At 40.1% G+C, this 22,500-nt stretch overlaps 1 protein-coding gene and 1 long non-coding RNA gene across 2 annotated transcripts; one reads left to right on the top strand and one right to left on the bottom strand.

Annotated features, from left to right (window-relative positions):
• Positions 1 to 591: 591 nt before the first annotated feature.
• gldc (glycine dehydrogenase (decarboxylating)) lies at positions 592 to 20,389 on the bottom strand. The gene is made up of 25 exons (XM_004072128.4): positions 19,244 to 20,389; positions 19,073 to 19,151; positions 16,030 to 16,165; positions 15,444 to 15,608; positions 15,252 to 15,329; positions 15,001 to 15,148; positions 14,622 to 14,818; positions 14,441 to 14,537; positions 14,252 to 14,357; positions 13,533 to 13,672; positions 13,334 to 13,414; positions 13,106 to 13,203; positions 10,923 to 11,007; positions 10,805 to 10,846; positions 10,495 to 10,637; positions 9,661 to 9,736; positions 7,433 to 7,558; positions 7,090 to 7,239; positions 4,055 to 4,167; positions 3,821 to 3,962; positions 3,515 to 3,626; positions 3,335 to 3,430; positions 2,376 to 2,548; positions 2,205 to 2,285; positions 592 to 1,421 (listed from the first exon to the last, which is right to left on the bottom strand). Exons 1-25 carry the CDS (start codon positions 19,532 to 19,534, stop codon positions 1,281 to 1,283), a joined length of 3,096 nt encoding a protein of 1,031 aa, XP_004072176.1. The 5' UTR covers positions 19,535 to 20,389; the 3' UTR covers positions 592 to 1,280.
• LOC144994454 (uncharacterized) lies at positions 16,088 to 20,775 on the top strand. The gene is made up of 2 exons (XR_013657999.1): positions 16,088 to 16,225; positions 18,583 to 20,775. It is a non-coding gene; the product is annotated as an uncharacterized LOC144994454 (long non-coding RNA).
• Positions 20,776 to 22,500: the final 1,725 nt, after the last annotated feature.

The following is a 22,500-nucleotide window of genomic DNA, read 5'->3' as shown; positions in this document are numbered from 1 at the left end:
AGTGCCTGTTGGCGCAATTACAAAAGAGGAAACATTAAACTTTTACTTAAGTTGCAACTCTCAGTTCAAAACTATCTGAATAAAAGAAATAAATTGTCAGTTCATCAGTGAGCTGTCACAGATAAATGAGTGAATTTAATTTAAAATGTAAAAAAGGCAATTTAAATTAAATTGACTCTTTTTACCACTAGAGGGCAAGACAGTCAATCGTTTTTAATGATTAAACATTTATTGCAGAGGATTAAAGTTTGAAAAAATTAAACATTTTTTGCCACATTTAACCTGCTAAATTAGATTTTGAAGTAAGTTATTTAAAAAAATGTTTTTTTGAATCCATAATTGGTGGTCATTTACTAGAAGTGTACAATTTTTCAGAATTTTCAGTCCAGAAAACTATTAAATGCCTTTTATTTTTAACAACTCAAAAGTAATGGCTGATTTTGATTATTTAATTTTCAATGAATTTTAATTTATTTTTATTTTGATCGTTTCAAGTCATTTCAGTGAGCATTTTGGACTTTCTTTCTTTAACTGAGGGGTTCCTAAAAAATTTTCCACCACTGTATATTCAAAAGAAAAGAAAAACACACGTTAGGACAAGAATTTTTAATACACTTTAACAGACAAAAAGGCTATTTCAGGTTAGAAAATTAATTTAGAACATTATCTATCCTCCTGACATTTGTCACAAAGCATTACCACAGTTTCATACAGGAGACATGGACAAAAAGACTACCTGCTTTAACGCCTAGATTTGTCACAAATTTGCAGGAAAAGGAAAGTCAAGGCAGCTATTTTACAGGAATAAAAAGACAGAGGCGCAGAGGCTGTTTGTGAACTGAAAGAATAACCAATCAGAAATGCTGTGGAAAATGGGAAAACTGCATCTTTTGGTCCTTTGAAACAGTTTGACAGAGCCTTGTCCCACTGTCCACCCCTCACGCTGTGACAGACAAATCCTCAGTGTTCCATTTGTGCGTGCTCACGGCTTTTCTGCACGTCTTTGACGCCTCCATGCATGCATTTATGCAACCCTGCAGGACTGTGAGACAGTCAACCATATTTCATGTGGTGCTAAAACCTCAAACATACTATGGGGGGAAAAAAATCTACATCCTGTTTTTACCTTAACTACCCAAGAATACAAATGTCACTCCACCGGGAATGGAAAGTCTTCCTCCAGCAGTGCGGTTCTCATGTTTACATTGAGCTCACGTCGCCTGTGAGGCTGTGGTGTTTTGCATGAAGGCTGGACACAGGGACAAAGCTGGAGAGGGTTTTTACGAGGAGGCTATCTTCTCCTCATATGGAGACTCGTAGGCCTCCATAGGCGGGCAGGTGCACACCAGGTGCTGGTCGCCGTAGATGTCGTCGATCCTTGAGATGGTTGGCCAGAACTTGGTTTCAGGCCTGATAAAGGGCTGTAAGAAAGAAAAAAAACTGTTATAATATAATCTATTAAAATGAGTTAATTTGACCATTGGTGGTAACATTTTTATGTTTTATTTGCATTTCACATTATATATAAATAAGCTTTTCTGTATTTGGCAACAAAGAGGAGTTCAGTTTAAACATTGCTTGTGGTGCTAACTGAGCTATTAAATATATTAAATAAATATTTTAAATAGTTCTATAAAAATGAATTATTGAATGTTTAAATAAGATTTTTTTAAGTAGTTTTTTCCAATAGGAAAATGTAAAAAAAAAAAAAAGTACATTACATTTAGGAAAAGTTGGAAATGGAACACAGAAGATATTTCCCCTTTATGCCACCAGAGGGCAGTAAAGTCAAAGGTTTTCAATCAGAGCAGCTTTGAGGTTTCTGGAGAACAAGGAGTTCAGTATTAAGTTTAAACACTACCTGTGGTGCTAAATGAGCTATTAACTACATGGAATAAATTTTTAAAAATGGTTCTATTACCAAACATTTATTTCTAGAAATTTGTGTTTTTAGTAAATAAATAAATGTATCCTGTAGGAAAAGTTGGAGAAAGGACCACAGATGGCATTTTTCCTTTTTGCCACCAGAGGGCAGTAAAGTCAAAGGTTTTGAAGCAGAACAGTTTTGAGTTTTCTGGAGAAGCCAAAAAAACAATCGGAGTTTGTTGGTTTTATCCTCAACTATTATATACGCAGGGGTGTAGTTGGGCAAGGCACCAATAACATGTAGGTCTACTTCGTTTTGCATGCATGAAGCCACTGACCAAGGGGAAGGCGGCGTACTCCCTGGAGTAGGGTCTGTCCCAGTTCGAGGAGGAGATGCATGCTAGAGAGTGAGGAGCCATCTGCATGTAGAACACAGAGACGCAGACGTGAGCTCTTCTGGATTTCTCCTAAATGAAAATGAAACGCGAAAAGTGCGTGGAGCCCCTCACCTTCAGCGGGTTGATACGAGAGTCCATCCTCCCCTCCTCGATCTCTGCGATTTCCTGCCGGATCCCGAGCAGAGCGTCACAAAAACGGTCCATCTCGGCTTTGTCCTCCGACTCTGTGGGCTCGATCATGAGTGTGCCAGCCACCGGCCATGACATGGTGGGTGCGTGGAAACCTAAACAAGCATTTAGTTTGAAATCAAGTTTTTTTTTTTTTTTTCAAATAAATCTCAGTAAAAATGTATTTCCCTGAAATTTGCTTGGATACTTATCCATACATTTGGGAAAATAGATTTTACCCCCCACCTGATAAATTTATTTCAAAATGGCAGCTTTTCTTTTGGTTTTATCTCCATAGCAACCATTTCCTTTTTTGGTCGCCTGGGGGTGACGAACAGGTTTATGTAATTTTTAGAAGAATCAGCAAAAGTAAACTTTTGGATTTCCTTGGAGACTGAGGTTTTGTTAACCACACCCACATTCATGATATATTCTTATCCTGTCTCATATCTTTTCCTTCTGCTTGAGCCAGAAATTCTTGCATTACATTTTCACAATATTGCAATAAAATGGGACAAGGGAACGCCACTTTTCAAGTTTGCCCGCTAACGTCGTTCATGATCTACAACGTCTAATTTTTTTCCTAAGTAGCTCCTCAATGCTGCTCGAAGAGTTAGGAGGCAATAGATCAAAAATCTAGAAATTTGTTGCTGGGACTTTCTTTAAATTCAAAATAGTGGGTTCTTCCCTAGGTCAAAGGTCAACAAAACTTGAGTTATGGTTGTTTTTACTGTTCCATATTGTGAGAAAATGTGAAACTCAAATTTCACATTTTGTAAAAAATGGCCACCAAAGCGTAGGTCCTGTGGCCATCCCATAATAATTTTAACACTTATTTTATTCAGACAGATCCACAGTTTTCCAGCTTGATTCCAAACACTGTTGGTTTTTGAGCCTCTTACCATAATCCTGCAGCCTCTTGGCCACATCAACAGCCTCTATGTTGGCCGTCTTCTTGAACGGCCTCACGTCCAGAATGAATTCATGAGCAACGAAACCTGCTCAGAAAACAAACCGATCAGCTTCTCAGAGGAAGGAATTCTCCTGCAGGCGGACCTTTCCGTGTAGAAACTGAACCGTACCTTTCCTGCCTCTGAAGAGGACTTTATAGTGGCCTTCCAGCCTCTTGGCCATGTAGTTGGCATTGAGGATGGCCACTTCGGTTGCATGTGTCAGTCCCCTGGATCCCATCATCTAAGTGCAACATAGGAAGCAGAGAAATAATGCTATGTCAGTCTTCTGTTAAAATTCGATTGCTTTTTAAAAAAGGAAAAATCGTTAAAACGATTCACAAGTTAAGGCTTCTGCTGCTGGTTCCCCACACGTCCATGTTCTGCCATCTTCAAGATTTTAACCTCTCTTTCCTTCAATCAAAGGATAACGCTGACCTTGATGTATGTCCACGAGATGGGCAGAATGGCGCTGGAGCCCCAGGGCGCGGCGCTGATGGTGCCCAACGACCTGCTGCTGTTGACCGACTGCATGGCAACGACAGGGTGGCTGGGCAGGAAGGGGGCGAGGTGAGCCTTCCTGATGGGCGACAACATCAACTTTCAACGACAGTTAACAATGACGATCATTAAACTGACATTCAGAGACCCAAGTCGAACAGAGTGACTTACACGCCAATGGGGCCCATGCCAGGTCCTCCTCCACCGTGAGGGATGCAGAAGGTTTTGTGCAGGTTCAGGTGAGACACGTCCGAGCCGTAGTCTCCAGGGCGACACAAACCCACCTGAGCGCAGACAACAGTGATGCTTAACAGCGTTGTCAGATAGTGCCATACTGGGTTAGTCTTTGATGTTTTCACAGGCACAGTTGTGCTCAGAAGTTTGTAGAAACTATGAATTGCAGCTTATGTTTTAGAGAATATGAATGATAACACAAAAACGTATTGTCTACTCATAGAAAACATTTATTGTATTAAAAAAAAAATTTCTTTTTAAATCCTAATGACTACAGAAACTTCCCAAATGACCCGGTTCAAACGTTTACATACCGCAGTACTTAATACCTTGCATTGCCTCCTTTTGCATCAATAACAGCTTAATGTTTCTTGTGTTTGTTGTGGATGAGCTTCTCTATTTTCTCTAATTGTAAAGAAGCCCATTGTTCTTGGCAGAAACCTTCAAGTTCCTTTAAATTCTTGCTTGAACTGCTCGTTTGAGGTCGGGAGATTTAGACGGCCACTCTAGAACCATCGCCTTATTCTGGTGGAACCAATGAAAGGGTGGATTTGTGTTGTGGATCGGTGTTGCATGCACAGCCTCCGAGCTAAAGAGTGCAACTTTACCACCAGTCTCTTCTGATAATGTGCTTCATTCCATTTGCCTTCAGTTACTTGTGCTTTTTTAGCTCACGTCTCCCCAAACCATGAGCGATCCCCCTCCATGTTTTCGCGGTAGGAATACCGTAGTAGTATTTTCACCACAGGCTTTGAGGTTTTTGGTCGTGGCCAAAACGATCAATCTTGGTCTCGTCACTCCAAATGACTTTGGTCCAGAAGTTTGGAGGCTTGTTTCTGTGCCGTTTCCTAAGTGAGCTTCTTTGTGGCATTTGCACAAAAAAGGCCCTTTTTTCCCCCCAGGTGCCTCCTTATTGTACTTCTCCAAAACATCCACACCTCCGTTTTTCAGAGAGTCCTGGATCAGAGCAGAAGTTGTTTGTTGGTTTTTCTTTGCATCCCTAACGCCTTTTTCTGGCAGAAATGTTTGTGACGGTGGTTAATTTTCAACAGAACCCCTAACTTTCCACTTCTTGATCAAAGTTGGAACACTGCAGCCTGGCATTCTCAGATCCTGGGACGTCTTCTTGTATCCCTTTCCTGTTTTGTACACTTCAGTTACCTTTTCCCATAGTTCTTTTGACAGCTCTTTAGGTGTATCTAGGGATGGTCCGTTTGACACTGACGCTCTGGCGCTTGTTTCACCTTCATGAAACAGAGTGGTTCGGCACAGTCTTTTGGGGCGTGTGTCGACTAGCACAGATCACGTGGTTGATGACGTATGAAGCGCCAAATGCTTCGTTTGGTTGAACCACGGTCCAGATGTTACTTTTGCTCGAACAGTTGGGCGCGCTATTCTCTATAAATACACATGAATCCCGAAGGTTTCCCGACCATTTCTATTGTTTCCTCTTAATTGGAATCAGTGTCAGTTCATTGGACTTTACCATGGCTCCTGATAAAAAACGTACTGTGGCTCAGGATCGTTTCAACTCGGTTTCTCCAACTAAGAGAATTCACCATGAACGTTATTTATAAGGAAAATACTTCTATCAATATATAATAGCGAGGTGTGATTGTGTAGTAGTAGAGACAAGCTCAGTGGAATAATCGCGGGTTCAAGACCAGTGTTTAACAATTTTTTTTTAATTTGTTTTACGTTTATTTTCATGTGATGTGTGTTTTGCTGTGTCAAGCACTTCTAACAGAAAACATAACTTGTTGTGGTGTTTTACTTTGTTTTTTTTGTTTTTTATCATCATTAACAACCTTGTTTTGTTTTACGTTTTTTCATTATGGTTTCCACATTGAAGTGTTACAAGAAGCTTAGTTTAGGCATATGATATACGTCCAGTCCGCAACAAGATGCCGCTGTTCTGTGTGGTTTCAAAGCCCTGAATGGTTGGTTCACTTTTCCGGCACAATTACACGAACCCCGTGAAAGCTTCATGGGGCTTCTATTCCCATCCCTAGCTGTATCCATGACCCGGGACCCAGAAATGTCAGTGCAGCAGCAAATGAAAGATGCAAAGGTCTGTTGGGAGTACAGAAACTCCAAGTCCTTAAGTGCAGTGGTCCCCAACCTTTTTGTCACCGCGGACCGGTACAACGCAAGGCACGATTACCGCGGACCGGTGGGGGTGGTGGGGGTGCGGGGTTGAGGTGCAACACAAGGTGTGTATCACGTGATGTTTGGTGTAGCGACTTTGACGTGCGTTAAGTGTTACGGATGTAACAGAGAGAATCCGGTCACTTTTCAAAATAAAACATTTTTTTCGAAGAAAACAATAAAATGGAAATTATTTTTTCTTTCTGTGCGTCCCGGTGCCAAGTGTCCCGCAGCCCGGTACCGGTCCGCGGCCCGGTGGTTGGGGACCACTGCTTAAGTGCACACACATTGATTACAGGCAAAGGAGTCACAGGTGAGGATGGTTACCTTTCGCTGTCGTTCAGATCCTTTAGGATCAGTCATCAGGGTGTCTAAACTTTTAGAACACTGTCATTTGGGAAGTTTCTGTTGTCATTAGAATTTAAAAACAGTTTTATTTTGTTTTTTACAGAAAATGGCTTCACCCAACCACTAACTATGAGTGGAAAAAAGTTTTTGTGTATTTCCATGAAAAATTACCCAGAAATTCTCATTTCTAACAATGACAACATATCAAATTGCACACCAAATAGTTTTCTTCTTCTGAAAAAATCAATTTAAACATTAAGAATAACAAGATTAAAGTCCCAATAATTGATTTAATTTGTATTTCTTTTGTTACTGATCATGGTATAAGCCCAAAAATGCTCAGTTCACACTCTGCATCGTCCATCAATTTCTGATCGTGAACACCTCGTCGTGTTATTATCCCTTCCTTACGGTGGTCAAGTCCTTCTATTAACATCTATTCCTCCCATTTGACCTCAGTGTAAATCTTCCCTCACCTGGGCGTTCATGTTGGCACCATCCAGATACACCTGGCCGCCGTTTTGATGAATGAGTTCGCAGACGTCTCCAATGTTCTCCTCGAAGACGCCAAAAGTAGAGGGGTAGGTGATCATCATGGCTGCAAGGCTCGCTTTATGCTTTTCCACCTTTAAGAAAAAATAAGAGAAATCATCTGTGAATGTCTGGAACTCACATTTACCCTTTATTTTGAATAATTATTCTCGTGTTGAAGGTCTCTGTTGATGAATTTTATAGAAGCACTTAAGTCCTGCACCCAAATGGTCACATTTGTTTATGGTTTTCATGCATCAAGGTAGAAATCTTTATCCAGCTGCTTACCAGAGCCTTCAGGTGAACCAGATCGATGTTGCCGTCTTTGTCCACCTCCACCACCTGAACCTTCATGCCCGCCATCTGAGCGCTTGCTGGGTTGGTGCCGTGGGCCGACTTGGGGATCAGACAGACCTGCAACGAGAAGTAAACCTTAAAGACTGAAGGACAGACTTGATCATGACTTTGGAAATGATAACATGAAGTTTTGCGTTCAGGGAGCATCGATCAGAAGGTCGTGACGAAACGTTTGCAAGAAAATCTACTGAGATAACAACGGTTTGGGATAAACAATATACGTTGACAAAGTATGGATGAACTTTCTTTCAGTTAAAAAACTCAATAAAAGTGTTTTTTATTTAAAGTTTAAACCCAAATTCATTCAGTTTGAACAGAAAAGCAGACATGTGAGGTTTTGCTCTAAGTGTGGCAATCACTGAAGTGTGACATGCCTGCAGGCCGTCCATTGATTTTATCCCATATTAGGATGACACCTTTGACATTTTGCAACTCAGTCACACAAGAAAAGTGGGACACCTGCCTTGTGGGTTGGCTCGCTTTGACCGAAACCATCTTAAAATATCCAAATATGGAATTTTGAAAAGCAAGTCGTTGGCTTTCAGCTCCATTGTTTGCTCGGTTATGGTTTGGACCTTGACTTCTACCAGAGATCAGCCCCACTATCTGGGATGTTCTTGAGGGCAAGTTATTAAAAACAAAGGCCAAACGCAGTGGGAGAGAAAAAAAAAAGTTCTAGTCAGCCATTCTTTAATCTGGCGGAGTTTGTTATCTGCTTTTCTCCTGCACAGCGGTGTCCAACAATCATGTTAATCTTTGATGTCGAGGTGACCCGTTAGCAGCCAGCAGTAAACTGTCAGGATTTGACTGTGACGGGGGCTGCTTCGCTTGGCTCGCACACTAATGCCCTCCACCGGGCCCTCTCTGTGGGGATGGGTGAGTCAGCAGAAGCAAAGAAACAGCCGGTAACATGCAGGTCTGCAAACGGCTGACTGGCCGTTTCATTTGAAAGCAGATCAGTGAAAATTGGTCATGTGTGGGAATGTGAAATGTTCACAGATGTACCACTAATAAACATTGCTAAAACTACAGAAAAAATACTAATAAACCATGCATGACCAACGTAAATATACGCAGAACATGAACCATGTGTGATAATTGCGCTTATATTAGTGATTTTTGCATAAATTACGTCGTTTGAACGTTAACGGTGCGCCGTAATCACGATCTAAAAGTTTTACATCGATGGTACGTGCGTGAAAAGTCCATCAGACGTATGTGTAACGGTCGTGGAAAGACACAAATTTGTGTGTGAATCTTGCAAGAATCAGCCACAATTGCTTAGGATTTACCTAATAATTGTGTATAAATCACATAAAATATGCATCAGCAGCGTAATTCTCAACCAACCAAAGACTGAAACTGATGTCGGCTGAAACTCTCGACGGACATCTGCGAACATAAACCTCTGGCGAATGCAGGAAACACGTGAATTATGTATGTATATCACGCATGGATAACAGAAGACAGAAATGTCACATGTGGAAACTATGCAAAATGTAGGTAGTGACTGTGTGACAAGGCCATTAGTCATTACTAACAGCAGATGCTACACAAATACCAAGTACCCAAGAACACATAACACACGACTTCAATGAAATGAAATTATTGATAAGGTGCAGAAAAAATATGAAAAAGAATCCATTTGTGAAATGGAAAATGCGCTGGGCGGGGCCACAAGCTCCCTGCTCTGAGCTCTAACGAGGGGAAGGGGGGCGGGGTTGGCAACAATCCCACCTACAACTCAGAGGCCAATTTCTAAAGAACTACTGCTGCTCAGCAGAAACTATGTCCTAAAAAACGACAATGGTTTCTGGATTTTTGGCTAAAAACAACGTAATAAATAGTTTAAAAAGCAACAAAACTGGAAACGGTTTAAAAATAGCTCAAAAGATGTTTCAAAACAAACAGAAGATTTTGTTAATTATTGCTCATGCATAACATTACCAAACTGTATTGTTTTCCTGAAACTGCTGCTGTTTTAAGAAAATGTATATGAGTGGGAAAGAAGAAACGTTTCCATCAGGATAAAAATGTTGGGATTTCAAGTTGTCAACATCGCTAAGTTTATTTTAGAGCATTTTATTGCTTTTTGATCAACGTTCACACATAGTTTTTAGTGAATTTTCCACTTGTGCTCTCTCAATGCAGACACTTACACTTCTGGAGCTTTCCCCCTTTGAGTTAAGGTAAGCCTTTATGGCAGCCAAGCCAGCATATTCTCCCTGAGCGCCGCTGAAAAACAAGGCAAAACGCTGCAGTTACACATCTCACACATCCTTCAGCCACAGGAGGGTCCAAAGAGCAGCCCGCTGACCGACAGAGGAGAGCAAAGCACATGAAGGTGAACGGTAACTCTCTTGATAAGGAGGTGGGCGTGTGCTTTATCAGAGAAAATGTTGGTGCCTCTGATATTTAACTGCTGAACAATTAGTTGCTGTATGGCATTCAACCCATTGTTTTCCTGTTTCTCCTTCTTTATTATAGTATCTTCTTCATCTACAATCTTTCAGCTATTTTAACCATTCAACTATTAAAATCTTCAGCTCTTTCCAGCTATGACTTTTGGTCTTTCAAATCCTTGAATTTTTCAAGATATTCCAGGATTTTTCCCCTTTAGAAATACACGGGGAATCCTTGGTGCAGAAGCTCGCTGGTTCGCTTTTATGTTATTGTGCTGTTTTCACTTTATTTACGGTCAACTTTGACCATTTACTTATTTATTTTTTGCCAATTATTATTACCCTTTTAGTTTCATTTTCATTCAATATAGCATTTAACCCTGCATTTTCTTCTGTAAATGCCGCTCATTCATTTCTAGAAGTGTTTTGTTTAGGATAAAACGGTGGGATAAAACACCAACCAGAAGCTTGAAGGCTGTTAAGTCCTTATTTCTAGATTTTAATCAATGAATCATAACTTGACATCTTAAAAAAAACCATCCTCAGTGTCTAAATGTTAAAGCAGGTGAATAAAACTATTTGCAGGCTCACCTGTTCGGCTGGAAGGAGATCTTGTCGTAGCCCGTCACCTCACAGAGGTCCTTTTCCAGCTGTCTGAAGAGCTTCTGGTATCCCTCCGCCTGATCCAGAGGCACGAATGGGTGGATGTTACCAAACTCCTTCCAGGTGATGGGCTGACAGGGAAGTGCAAAAGCAATGAGAAGGTGAAACACACACTGGATCAAAACTTATGTAATTTATTAAGGGACGATGGTTCCCTAAATGCTGTGAGGGAATGCCAGTGTCATCGTGGAGATGGTTTGAAAGAACGGCAGTGGGTCAAAACAAAAAGCAGACCTACCATGAGTTCAGATGAACTGTTGAGCTTCATGGTGCAGGAGCCCTGAAGGAGAAAGCAACACTTTCAGACCTCGTTTTATCAGGATTTCACTCGGACTCTGGATTCAGGGAGGACTAACCAGCGGGATCATGCTGTGTACCAGAGAGATGTCCTTGTTTTCCAGACGCTTCATGTAGCGAACAATGTTGGTCTCAGAGTGGTAACTGATGAAACCAAAAGAGATGCATGATTGAATGAAAAACAACACTTCAGAAATCAGTCAAAAGTTCTTACCCCATTGGCAGACTTTTTTATAAGCAAAGAAATCTGCCAATAAGGTAAGAAGTAAGGTAAGTCTTACCAAGAAATAGTATTTTAAGAGAAAATGTCACTGAAACTAAGACTATTTTGCTATTTAAAAAAACATATTTTAGGAAGAAAATAAGACATTTTTTCTAGAAACAAAAGTCGTTTTACTTTCTTAAGGTTCAGTTTTTGCAGTGCACTAAATTATTTTAGCTTTTACTTTGACTTGTGTACAAATTTTCCAAAGCATCCATTTGAAGATTTCATCAGTAACCAGTTTATATTGACAGTTTCTAATTAGACACCTTTTTACTGGCAGGTTTAGTCTTTCTCATAGATCTTATATTTGGAGCTCATATATTTTTTATTAAAATTTGTAAATGTCTTAAAGGGATTTATTTTTGTTTAGGTTTTTCTCCACATTTTTATTAACAAAATGTGAAGTTTGGAGATTATTAAATGTGGCCAATGTACTCTAGTTTCCCCCCCGTCGAGGATAAAACTATTTTATCATATTTTATCACTTTATTTTAAGTTAGTAAAAAAAAAGATTGTTAGGTATAAATCTAAGTTATAAAGCATGCCTTATTTGGTATATTTGTTGAGATGAAGGGTGATGTACAAACGGAATCGAAGTCGCACATTTTCCAAATGTCTTGCAATTTGAGGCAAAGGGTGCATATACCCCCCCCCCATGAAAAAAAAAAAACTCTTGTTAATGGTGAGGCTTTAATTTTTTTTGTTTTTTTGTTTTTTTATTTATTTGTTTGCCATGTTTAGAGGCCGTGTATTTTGGTTTGCTTACTTGTTTGTATGACTTTTTTTTGTAAAGCTTTGATTAGATTTGATTAGACTTGGACGATTTTGATTTGTACAGATATGCAACACTCAAGAATTTTTTTTCTTTTTACATTACAGTTCTAAAATGTCTTTAAAAAGTTAACAGATAAAAGTCTCGGAATCATAATAGATTTGGTGTGACCAGCAGCTAAACCTTTTGCATCATTTGGGCAACTTAGATATGCACTGTGTAACTGACACACTGACAATAAAAACAAAAATAAAAACACTGGAGCTCATAGAAGAACTAGAAATAATGAGATGTTCCTGCAGGAAGATGATTCACAGCAGGCAGGGATGCTCTGCAGTCCATGGCATTTTAATGGCAACAGAGTCAGATGAGGAATTCTCTTTAGAGTCCTGATCTCTCAAAAAGGTAAATCCTTTATACATCAGTGACCTTTTCATGCCTGTATTGATAGAAATTTACTTGCAAACTCACTTTATGGCACCAATAAAGATTGCATGATCCACTTTTAGAAACAAAGACACACTCTGAACCTTTAGGTCTCCTAAAACAAACCAAGCTTATAAATTTGAAGTGTGTGGTGCATTTAGAGCACCACATAAAGCTCAGATTTTTTTTTTAAAGGGGGAAATCTCCTGTTTTGAAAATAAAACAAGTAAAAAACATGTTGCCAGTTTTCTTTTTGTTTTTTATGATCCACTTGGCTGTTAATGAACAAATAACTGCCTTTAATGATTCCCATTCTCTCCTTGCTGCAGAGTTGGATGGTGAACAGAATGATCTATGTTTAGACGAGGCTCGTGCTCATGTTATGCATGGAGAGGTTCCTGCTTTGTCTGCAAGTCCCGGAGCAGACATTGGACAAAGCTCTCAACTCTTGAGGCCAAAGTCCAAGGCCGCATGAACGCGTTGTAGTGTGCACCAGTTAAAAAACAAAAATCAAACCATTTCTTTGCCTCTTAGTCAGTTTTCCTCTGAGAAAAAGGCTTCTTGTTTGTCTTTTTTTTTAATGCAGATGGGCTTTGCTCAGCTGCTGCTGCGGTGCAGAAAAATACAGCTACTTTGCCACCGGATGCCGCAAAAATAACAAAGATCAACAATAATTGGGCTTTTGGAGTCGTTTAAAAGAAAAAGAAAAAACAATTGACTGCCACAAAATGAAAAGAAATAAATATTCTGGTGTTTATTTTCATCAACTGAGAACCGACCTGTTGAAGACCTGGTGTGTGAGGAACTTGCTTGTCCTCTTGAAAGGACTTCCCATGATCCCCTTCACCCGCTCCCCCATCTTTTCCGCAATTAGTTCCTGAAAATATCAAAATAAACCCATGCATCTAGCTACTGCCGTGCGAATAAAAGAAAGACAACCTTTTTGGAACACGACAAACAGCCGTTAAGAAAGAATAAATAAATGCTGAGTGTGAGCGTCAACGTACAGCTGAAGATTCACAGCCAAAAACCCAAAGCAGGTCGTCCAAGTCTCTCTCTGTCACCGTCTCATCCAGAGAGACGCCCAGCTGTTTGAAAAGAAACAAGAACAGCAAAAAGGTTCCAGACTCAAATTTAAAATGTGGAAATCTGTCACTCTGCGAAGATCAAACTAGGTAGCTTGGATTCGAACAGACGTAGACTCACCACGCCTTCTTGGTAGATCCGCAGGTTTATTTGGCGCTGCGTGGCTCTCTCCAAGATGTCTTTGGCAGCGACGCTACAGTGGATCTTCAACGTGTCATAGAAGATTTCGCTGTGCAGCCGGTGGCCTGCTCTCTTCAGACCTGGAACAAACACAAAACTTCTGAATTTACAGTTACAGAATACAGAAATTCGCTTAAATCTTTTGGCTTTATTAAATACTTCAGATGGAAATTCTTTTCTTTTTTTTATTTTATTTCCAGGTGCCCTTTTTTTTGTAGATATTGAATTTAAGTGTGGACTTTATTCCATTAAAGATCATTGATTTTCTCTTAACTAACAACTCATGAGTTCCAAGACTTTTGCTCTTTGATTGTTTACCTGCTGCACAATCAGGGGTTGGTTACATTTGTGGCTGAAACTCACTGTTGTATCAGCCTTTGATAGAGTCATAGTGTCTCCTTTTTCTGCACTGCTAAGAAGGTGAAACGTTATCAACACGGTTTTACAACCTTTTTTTTTGCTTTGTGTGCATTAACCACTATTCTACACCATCTTTGCTCAAAGAAATTTGCTTTTATAGAGGTAACTGTGTCAAAACTTCAACTGATTTTAATTATTTTACTCTTTTCTTTGACTACTTTACTATTTTTTCACCCAGTAATTATGTGTTATTTAAAGTTCTTTAGTGGCAGTTTGGAGTATGAAGAAGGAAAAATTGCCTTCAGCAAGAATGAGAGCAGCATTGTGTGTCCTCTCGGCGATGTGTTTGAGTCCCTGTGGACCGTGGTACAGTGCATACATGGCAGCCATGTTCGCCAGAAGAGCCTGCAAAGAAAAAGGAAGGTATATTTGGTTTTATGGGGGGAATAAAGAAGAGATTTAATTGTTTTTTGAACTTCTGCCGACACCTGTGCCGTGCAAATGTTGCTGGTGGCCTTGTCTCTGCGGATGTGCTGCTCTCTGGTCTGCAGGGCGAGTCGGTACACCTCCTTCCCAGCTGCATCCCTGAAACATTGCAGCACCATTTTCTATTTAAAAAAACACTTTAAGTGACCGTCTTTGCTCCAAACTTTAATCTTTTTCTCCCACCTGGTGACTCCAACCATTCTGCCGGGCATCATCCGGACCAGGTTGTCTCTAACGGCGAAAAAGGCAGCGTGAGGGCCACCGTAGCAGAGAGGAACCCCAAACCTCTGAGAGCTTCCCAAGGCGATGTCAACACCAAACTCTCCAGGAGGGCGCAGAACACAGAGGGCCAGCAGGTCAGTGGCGCAGCAGGCCAAGGCCTGGACAAGCACAAAAAGGAACCCTTGAAGCGTCCAGCCTCCTTTCTTTCACTCGCTCTGGGTTTAAGAGCCGATTAACCAGCTGATATTTGCGACTGTTGTTCTTTTTTTTTTTGTTTCTTTTATTTTCGTGAGTATATGACCTAAAGGGGAACCTGTCCCGGCTCTTTGTACCCTCTTACCCCGCCCTTGTGTGCTCTGTCTACGAGAGCGGTGAAGTCCTCTACCCTGCCGTCGGTGTCTGGATACTGAAAGAGCACGCCGCTCACATCCTTCCCGCTGAAGTCCATCTCATGAGGCAGCTTTAGCACCGTCTTGACGCCAATGTAGCTGCAGGACAGCAGCGATGTTCATTTACAGAAATTGACTCTAAAGCAGGCGCTTTATGACACACCTGCAGGTCAAACAGCACCATGCGTTTTGGCGTTCATACTTAGCTCTGGTCTGCACCACGGCGATCGTCTGGGGATGGCAACGTGGGTCGATGTAGAACGTCCGTCTTTTGTTCTGTCTGAAAAAAACAAACAAAGAAATGAATGGAAATCTACTGTGTTTTTTTGCACAGTTTATCTGTGACGTGTCAAACTTCCTGTCACGTGTGGAGCGACTTTGGGTTGTCAGGTACCTGTGGCAGAGCTGCATGGCCTCAGCAGCAGCCGTTCCCTCATCCAGCAGAGAGGCGTTGGCCACCGGCATCCCTGTGATGTCACAGATCATGGTCTGATAGTTCAGGAGAGACTCCAAGCGGCCCTGGGAGACCTCAGGCTGGTACGGCGTGTATTGCGTCACCCTGAAAACAAAGACAGAGAATCGTCTGAGCAGATAGACATATACTATGAACATATACTAAGAAAATGAAGCTCAAAAATGCATTTTGGAGTCTCTTTTTTAAATCAATATGAATCAAGAGCAGACAAAAAAATGCAGTTTAAAAAAAAGAGCTTATTTGTGATGTAGAAAATACTTTTTTTTTTTAGTTTAGCTAAAAACAGCATCATCATAATTAAAAGACCATTGGGAACGATTTTAAAATAAGTCGAACACGATCGGAGTGGGACTTTAAGAAGAAAAATGGTACATTCTTACAAAAATCTTGCAAAATCAAGTCAGAAAGGTAGATAACACTACAACAGAACGGCTTCCAGTATGAAATCTAGTCTAGTGTTTAAGTATTTTCCACTAATGGCTTCATAATGTCCGTGGAGACTCACCAGCCTGCATTCTCCAGGAGATTCCTCTGGACGGGCGGCGGTACCGAGCAGTTGTAGTAACCCATCCCGATGTAAGACCTCCAAACTTTGTTCTCTGAGGCAATCTTCTGCAGGGCTTCCAGGACCTCGTTTTCACCTGGAAAATAACACTTCAAAGGTTTAAATCCCCCCCAAAAATGCTTCTGTGCTGCAAGTGGTAAGAGGAAACGTTTAACCGCTTTAGAAAATGTCAAGTACTTTCTGTTTTATAACTTTGGAACCGAAATTCCTAAAGTGAAACCCCAAAAAGTTATTGAAAGAGATTTTTCAGAATTTCTTAAACGGCACAGTGTGGGACAGCGACAGCGAAAATACGATTAGAAATTCATTCAAAATCTAATTATGTCGCCTTTCGTTAAACATCAAACTTTGCAGCGTGTTTCGGTATCTCGGCATTCCCTTTTGAAAAATAATGCGGTTTAACCATTTTAACTCACTTTTTTATTGAATAGTTGATTTACGCTCTTTTTTCTCTGAACGCCTCTTCCCTGATGTTGTTCAGGCCTGACCCCCACACCCTCTATGCTGCTGGGAAGCTCTGTCACCACAAAACCAGCCTCTAAGATTCCTCTGGCCTTCCTGGCTGCCTAGCAACCCAGAGGAATGGACAATGCCGCCCGTCTGAACCTAAAGTCCCGACTACTCCTGTTTTCAGAAAAGTGGATAGTGCTTCTTTGGACTAAACACAACTGCAGTGAATCTGCAAACCTTTTTAGTTTTTTGGGAAATGGAGGTAAATTTGTTTTCCCATGATCCTGATAGACAGAAAGGGAGAAAAAGAGGCAGATCTGCAGCCATCCAGGAGCTCTATTGTTAAAAGAATCCCTAGCTGGCTTTGCGAGCCGAAGCCCTTCGAAGCTGAACAAGCAAAAAAAAAAAAAAAAAAAAAAAAAAGCAGCACAGCTTCCAGTTTGTTCCTTCAGCATGGCTTGTTGCATTATCAAAGCTGACAGAGTTGGAGGAGGGGGCCGACGCCAGCACAGCTCAAACTTACATGGATAAGGAAGCCCCCAAAAACTTTTATCTCCTTATTATCTGTTTGTAGTGTCACACCATTTTTTTAAGAGACCAAAAAAAGAAAAGAGGAACAGCTGAGTCAGCATTTTATTAGAATGAGGGCTCTGATTAAATCTGCGGTTTTTATTTATTTATTCACAAACAGACAAAAAGTAGCTTATCATTTAAATATTAAAACATGAATAGAGAACATTAACAAAAAAAATATTTTTTTCAGGTGTGCTGTATTATTCGTTATACATTTTGAATCTTGGATGAACTTTATTTGTTACTCATTTTGATGAGAACTGATGATGTCATGACTCTTTGGCTGATTAATTAATGATTAACTTTCATTTTCAAACACAAAATAAAATAGTTAGATATCAGGATAAACAGGAAAAGTGATAAAATGCATGAAAAAGGAGTGTGTTAAAGAAATTCTAACACAACACCACATATTATTCCAACCTCATATCTTACTATATTCTATGCACAACATGCAACAATTATTCACATAAACACAGAAAAATAAAACGTTTTAAAATACATCCATTCATTCAAAGACACTAAATCAAATAATTATCTTCTATACAATGCAAACGCTCTATTTACAAAACTAAGCAAAAAAAAAAAAAAAAAGACTATTGACAAACATTCAAACAGAGGCGGAGCTAGAATATTTTATAGGAGGGGGTTGGATGGGTGGAGGCAGAAGACTTTGGAAGGGTGGCAAAACACCAGAAGGGATTTACAAATGAAAAGATTAAGAACACGCATTTCTAATAGTTTTCATTTTTATTGGTTTTATTTCATTGAAAAATAATACTGTTGTTTTAAGAAAATTGAATTGATGATTTCTTAATCTTTGTCGATGATAGTAATTTTGACTTAAAAATCAGTGGGGCAAAGCTATTTGCTGAGGGGCAGCTGCCCCCCCCCCCTTTACCCCCGTAGCTGCGCCCCTGCATTTATTATTTTTTGATGTACTTTGTTTATCTGTGGTCTTAACAGAAGCCTTTCTGGCTTCTTCTACCTCTCTGCACATTTAACTGCTGTAACCTAAATATTCTCTGGTATCTCCTTTTGTTTTATGCAAAGCTGTTTTGTGCTGAATACATAAATAAATAGATTTACGATAATTGACCATATTGATTAGTTAACAATAAGCAATAGAAATCCATTCATCAAATATATATTATTCATTATTTCCTCTTTTATGTTGCAAGAACCGAACACTTGGTGTCACAATTTGATCCGTTTTTCATTTCTACATGAGGCAGTTCAACAATATGTTGATAATGAGAGCTCTGGTTAATAAATAAACAGATCAAATGTTTGCTGATAAACAAATTATGATGTTAAAACCACACAGCAACTCAGGTTTTATTTATTTCCATCCCAACCTTTTTTTTATATACATATACATTTATATATGATTTTTTCTTAATTATTCACATCTTTAAAAGTTCCAGAATGGAAGGTTTTTATTGAGCATTTCTATCATTTCTTTTCCAGGAAAGCTAAAATGTGCAGAATGTGACATGATAGAGGGCCAGAAAAGCTGCAAAAACAGGAAGATTCACTCAGAGCAATCTGATGCAGACCACCTTATTAGGAGCCCCCTCGGCTGTGATGTAATGAGAACGCTGCAACCAGATTAAACTGGACTTGGGACCAGAGCGCAGGGCTCAACTTTACACTCCGCTGCCGTCCTATGAGCATCGCCTTCCCATCAGGAGATTGGTGCTGCGCGCCGAGTTTCGCGAAAACAACTCCTAATATGTTCAAAGGAAGACTTAACCCGGGAGAGCGCAGCGCGGAGACAATGGAGGTGCAACCTACATTTCAGCCACTCACTCGGCTTCTTCCTTCCCCGTCTGTTGGATGCGCCCCACCGCGCAGAAAAGCCGCTTTAAGTCCGATTTAAAGCTTTTTTCCCTCATCTGTATTGTATACATCATTGAATTGTGTCTGCACACATGCACTCTTGCATTTTCAAACTTACAGATCGGATCATCCATCTTCAAACTCCTCTGAAGGCGGATGGAAGCTGGAACTGTGTTTTCGATCAGCTGATCGATTGACTGCAAACATCAATGAAATAAAAGTGACCGCAACGAAAAGCGGTGGGATCATCGTGTTGATGACACTTTGGAGTCTTAGTTCTTCTTCTTACCTCGAGTCCCAGGACATCCAGCATGTCCCTCTTCTCCCTCTCACCTGGACCGATGTGCCGCTCTGCGAAGTCATCGTGTCTGGGTAGGATCCTCTCGATGCGCCTGGAGGAGGCGGCGGCTGCGGACGTCCTCAGCCCCCGGGCGGCGGTTGTCAGGGACGCCGACCCGCCGCGGAGCCCGCTCGGGAGTTTCCAAACCACGCCGCTTTTGTGTCTCAGATGCCCACGCGGCGCGCTGGGATTCACCGATTTAGCCAGGAGGACCCCCCACGACTTGGCGCACTTCTGCATCTCTTAGTTATTCACTTTTTTGTCTTTTTTTTTTTTTTTTTTGGACAAAACTCCCCGGAACTAGCACGAGCCCCTTTCCTCCCTTCAACGAGCCCGATACCGATCTGTTGTGGGGGGGAAGGAGGAGGAGGAGATACAACCAACTCCTTCAAAGCTGCCGAGTTTTATAGGCGATAACGGCTGCAGGCGAGCGGACCAATCAGGGCGCAGGAGCGGGCGGTGACGTAGTGACGAGCCCCGGTGAAACAGCTGTGGAACTTCCTCACGTGCTCAGCTTCCATTGACCAAAAGGAGCAGAAAAGCAGCCCACGTTGAAAGTCCGATGCTTTCATGGACTTTAACCAACAAGAAGATGGACTGTCTGATAAAGTCTGAGCGCCACGGACGTGACACGCATGCGCGTGGATCCTCATCCATTCAGACAGAACCTGCCGAGGACAAGTTACTTCCAAACTTCATTAGGAATAAATTCAGTTTAAAAGAATATTATCGAAATAGAAATGTCAGTACTAAATACTTATTTGAAATAATTTATACTTAAGATTTTTCTTAAATATTTTTGCCAAATAATGTCAAAAATGTATCTGCGCTTTAAAAAAGTTACTTAAGAGACCATATTAATCATGAAAAATTAAAATTATTAGAAACACTTTCACAATAACTAGAAACACTTTCACAATAGGTCAAAAGATGATTAAAGTGGGACTTAAAATAACCTGAAACTATTATTTAAAAAAGAGTCTTAAAGTTCTGCTGCTGGTTTACAATGCGTTGAATAGTTTAACACCAAAAATATGATTACCCTCCTCATCTAGTGTCTTCCAGTCAGACCTCTCCGCTCCTCTGGATCCAGTCTGTTAAATACATGTTTAATTACGTAACAGAGATTGCATTTTAATAAAGATTTAAAATCAAATGTTGATATGCCAGATGTTAGCAGCTGGCTAATTTCCATCTGCAGTCCAAAAATGGAAAAGCTGCTTCAGCTGCTCCATATCTAGACTTCCAGAAAACCGTAGATCAGCTGAAACACTCAGTTTGGTTTAAAGACCACCTGTTCTCAGCTACATTTGGATAGTTTTAAGTAAACGTTTACATCTGCATTTTTACTTTAAACTTAGTTTAAATTCAGTTCTTTTTCACTTTTTTAAATTGTCATACTTTTATTGTTTTATATAAAGCACTTTAATTTGTCTTTGTACATGAAATGTGCTACAAATAAACTTGCATTGGAAATTAAACTAGTTTCTGACTCAATTAAGTCAATTGATAAAAAGAATTTTACTATGTAAAAACAATTCTGTCATTTTACAGTAAAAACCTGTGGTTCCCAGAGGTCATGTAGGAGGTCATGGACAGTATTCCTTTCTTTATCAGGAATATATTCCGTAATTAACCTGTGGTAGGTGAAATCCACGAAGTGGGATGAAAAACCCCTAAAGACACTTTTTAAAGACTTTTCTCGGAAAGACGTGAACATTTTCACATTTTCTCTCTTTCTGAACTTTCAAAGTTCAGAAAAATAAGCAAAAAATTACAGGAAAAACAAAGATCTGTATGTGGCGAGCTAAAAGCATTCTGTACAGGAAACAGCACGGATGAGATTGACTGACAAGGTTAAACTGAACACAATGTGCTATTAAAAAATAAACACAGTAGCATGCAACATTCACAAAAATTCTACTTTACAATTTATTTTGGCAACCACTATTTCTTTTCTTTAAAACAAAACTGATTTTTTTTCTGATCTTAATCATATAGATCTGTGAGAATTAGCTGAAAGGCTTTCAATTTGTCTTTTTTTTTTTAGACATCCTGTATTTTTGTCTGGAATATCTGAAGAATACTCAAACTTCTTTTCAATGAAACACATCAGAGGTCCAGGAGTTTTTTGGAAAATCCAGATGTTTATGTCACACAAGACCTTGTATTCTTTCTGGTATGTCGTGTCTTTGTTTTTGGAGCTCCCTTATTTTTGCCAGTTATATTTTATCGTTGAATCGTGATTACTGGTAATTACTGAATAAAGCCTGCACCTCTTTCCAGGTTTTTCTGGTTTGCTGTGACCAAGATTAATAATCAGTCCTCCAGTTGCTGCAGCTTTAAGTGTGAGTCACCATAAAATAATTGTGCCTGTTGCCACAGCATGTTCAAACTAACTGGTATAAAAACAAATACCCTCTTTGTGTTTATCATGTGTTTCTGCGAAACTCTTTGCCAAGTTGAAATCTGGAATTTGGCAAAACAATGAAGATTTGTTTAGGTGCATTGGTTGGGATTCACTAAACCAAGAGAAAATCAGGGCACTACCTTTTTTTTTTTTTTTTGGTAAAGTCAGGTATTGTTTTTGGATAGACAGGGCATTTTTTCACATCTGTCCAATCAGTTTGACAGTAATGTCTTTGTGTGTGTTTTTGTCACAGTCAGTAACTTCCAGATGTTCTGGTGTTCTTGCGTCAGTCTTACCTCCTCATCTGTCTTGTTTGAACAGATATCACAGGAGTTTTAAACCTGTTCATCCTTGTTCTTGTAGTTCTCATGTGACACATGTTCTAATGGTTGTATTATCTGGTGGATGTGTTCTTGTAGTTCTCATGTGACACATGTTCTAATGGTTGTATTATCTGGTGGATGTGTTCTTGTAGTTCTCATGTGACACATGTTGGTTCGATTCAATTCAATTTTATTTGTATAGCCCAAAATCACAACAACAGTCGTCTCGATGGGCTTCGAAGTGAAAAATAAACTCAAAAGGATCATGAATACAAAGAATTCAATAGGAAAATACTAAAATGAACTAACAAACTGACTAAACTTTACTGGCATCCCTGCCTTTAGACCCCCCTTCACGGTATGGAAATACTCCTAAAAAAAACGGATTCTGGAAAAAACGAAGAAACCTCAGGGGTGCCCACATGAAGGAGGGATCCTCCCCCAGGACGGACAGGCGATTTACCAGAACTCTT

Source organism: Oryzias latipes, chromosome 9 (genome assembly GCF_053564925.1).
Source record: "Oryzias latipes strain Hd-rR chromosome 9, Olatipes_Hd-rR_3.1".
Classification (NCBI taxonomy): domain Eukaryota; kingdom Metazoa; phylum Chordata; class Actinopteri; order Beloniformes; family Adrianichthyidae; genus Oryzias; species Oryzias latipes.
The sequence above is the reverse complement of the archived record's forward strand: the minus strand, read 5'-3'. Positions and strand labels throughout refer to the sequence as shown.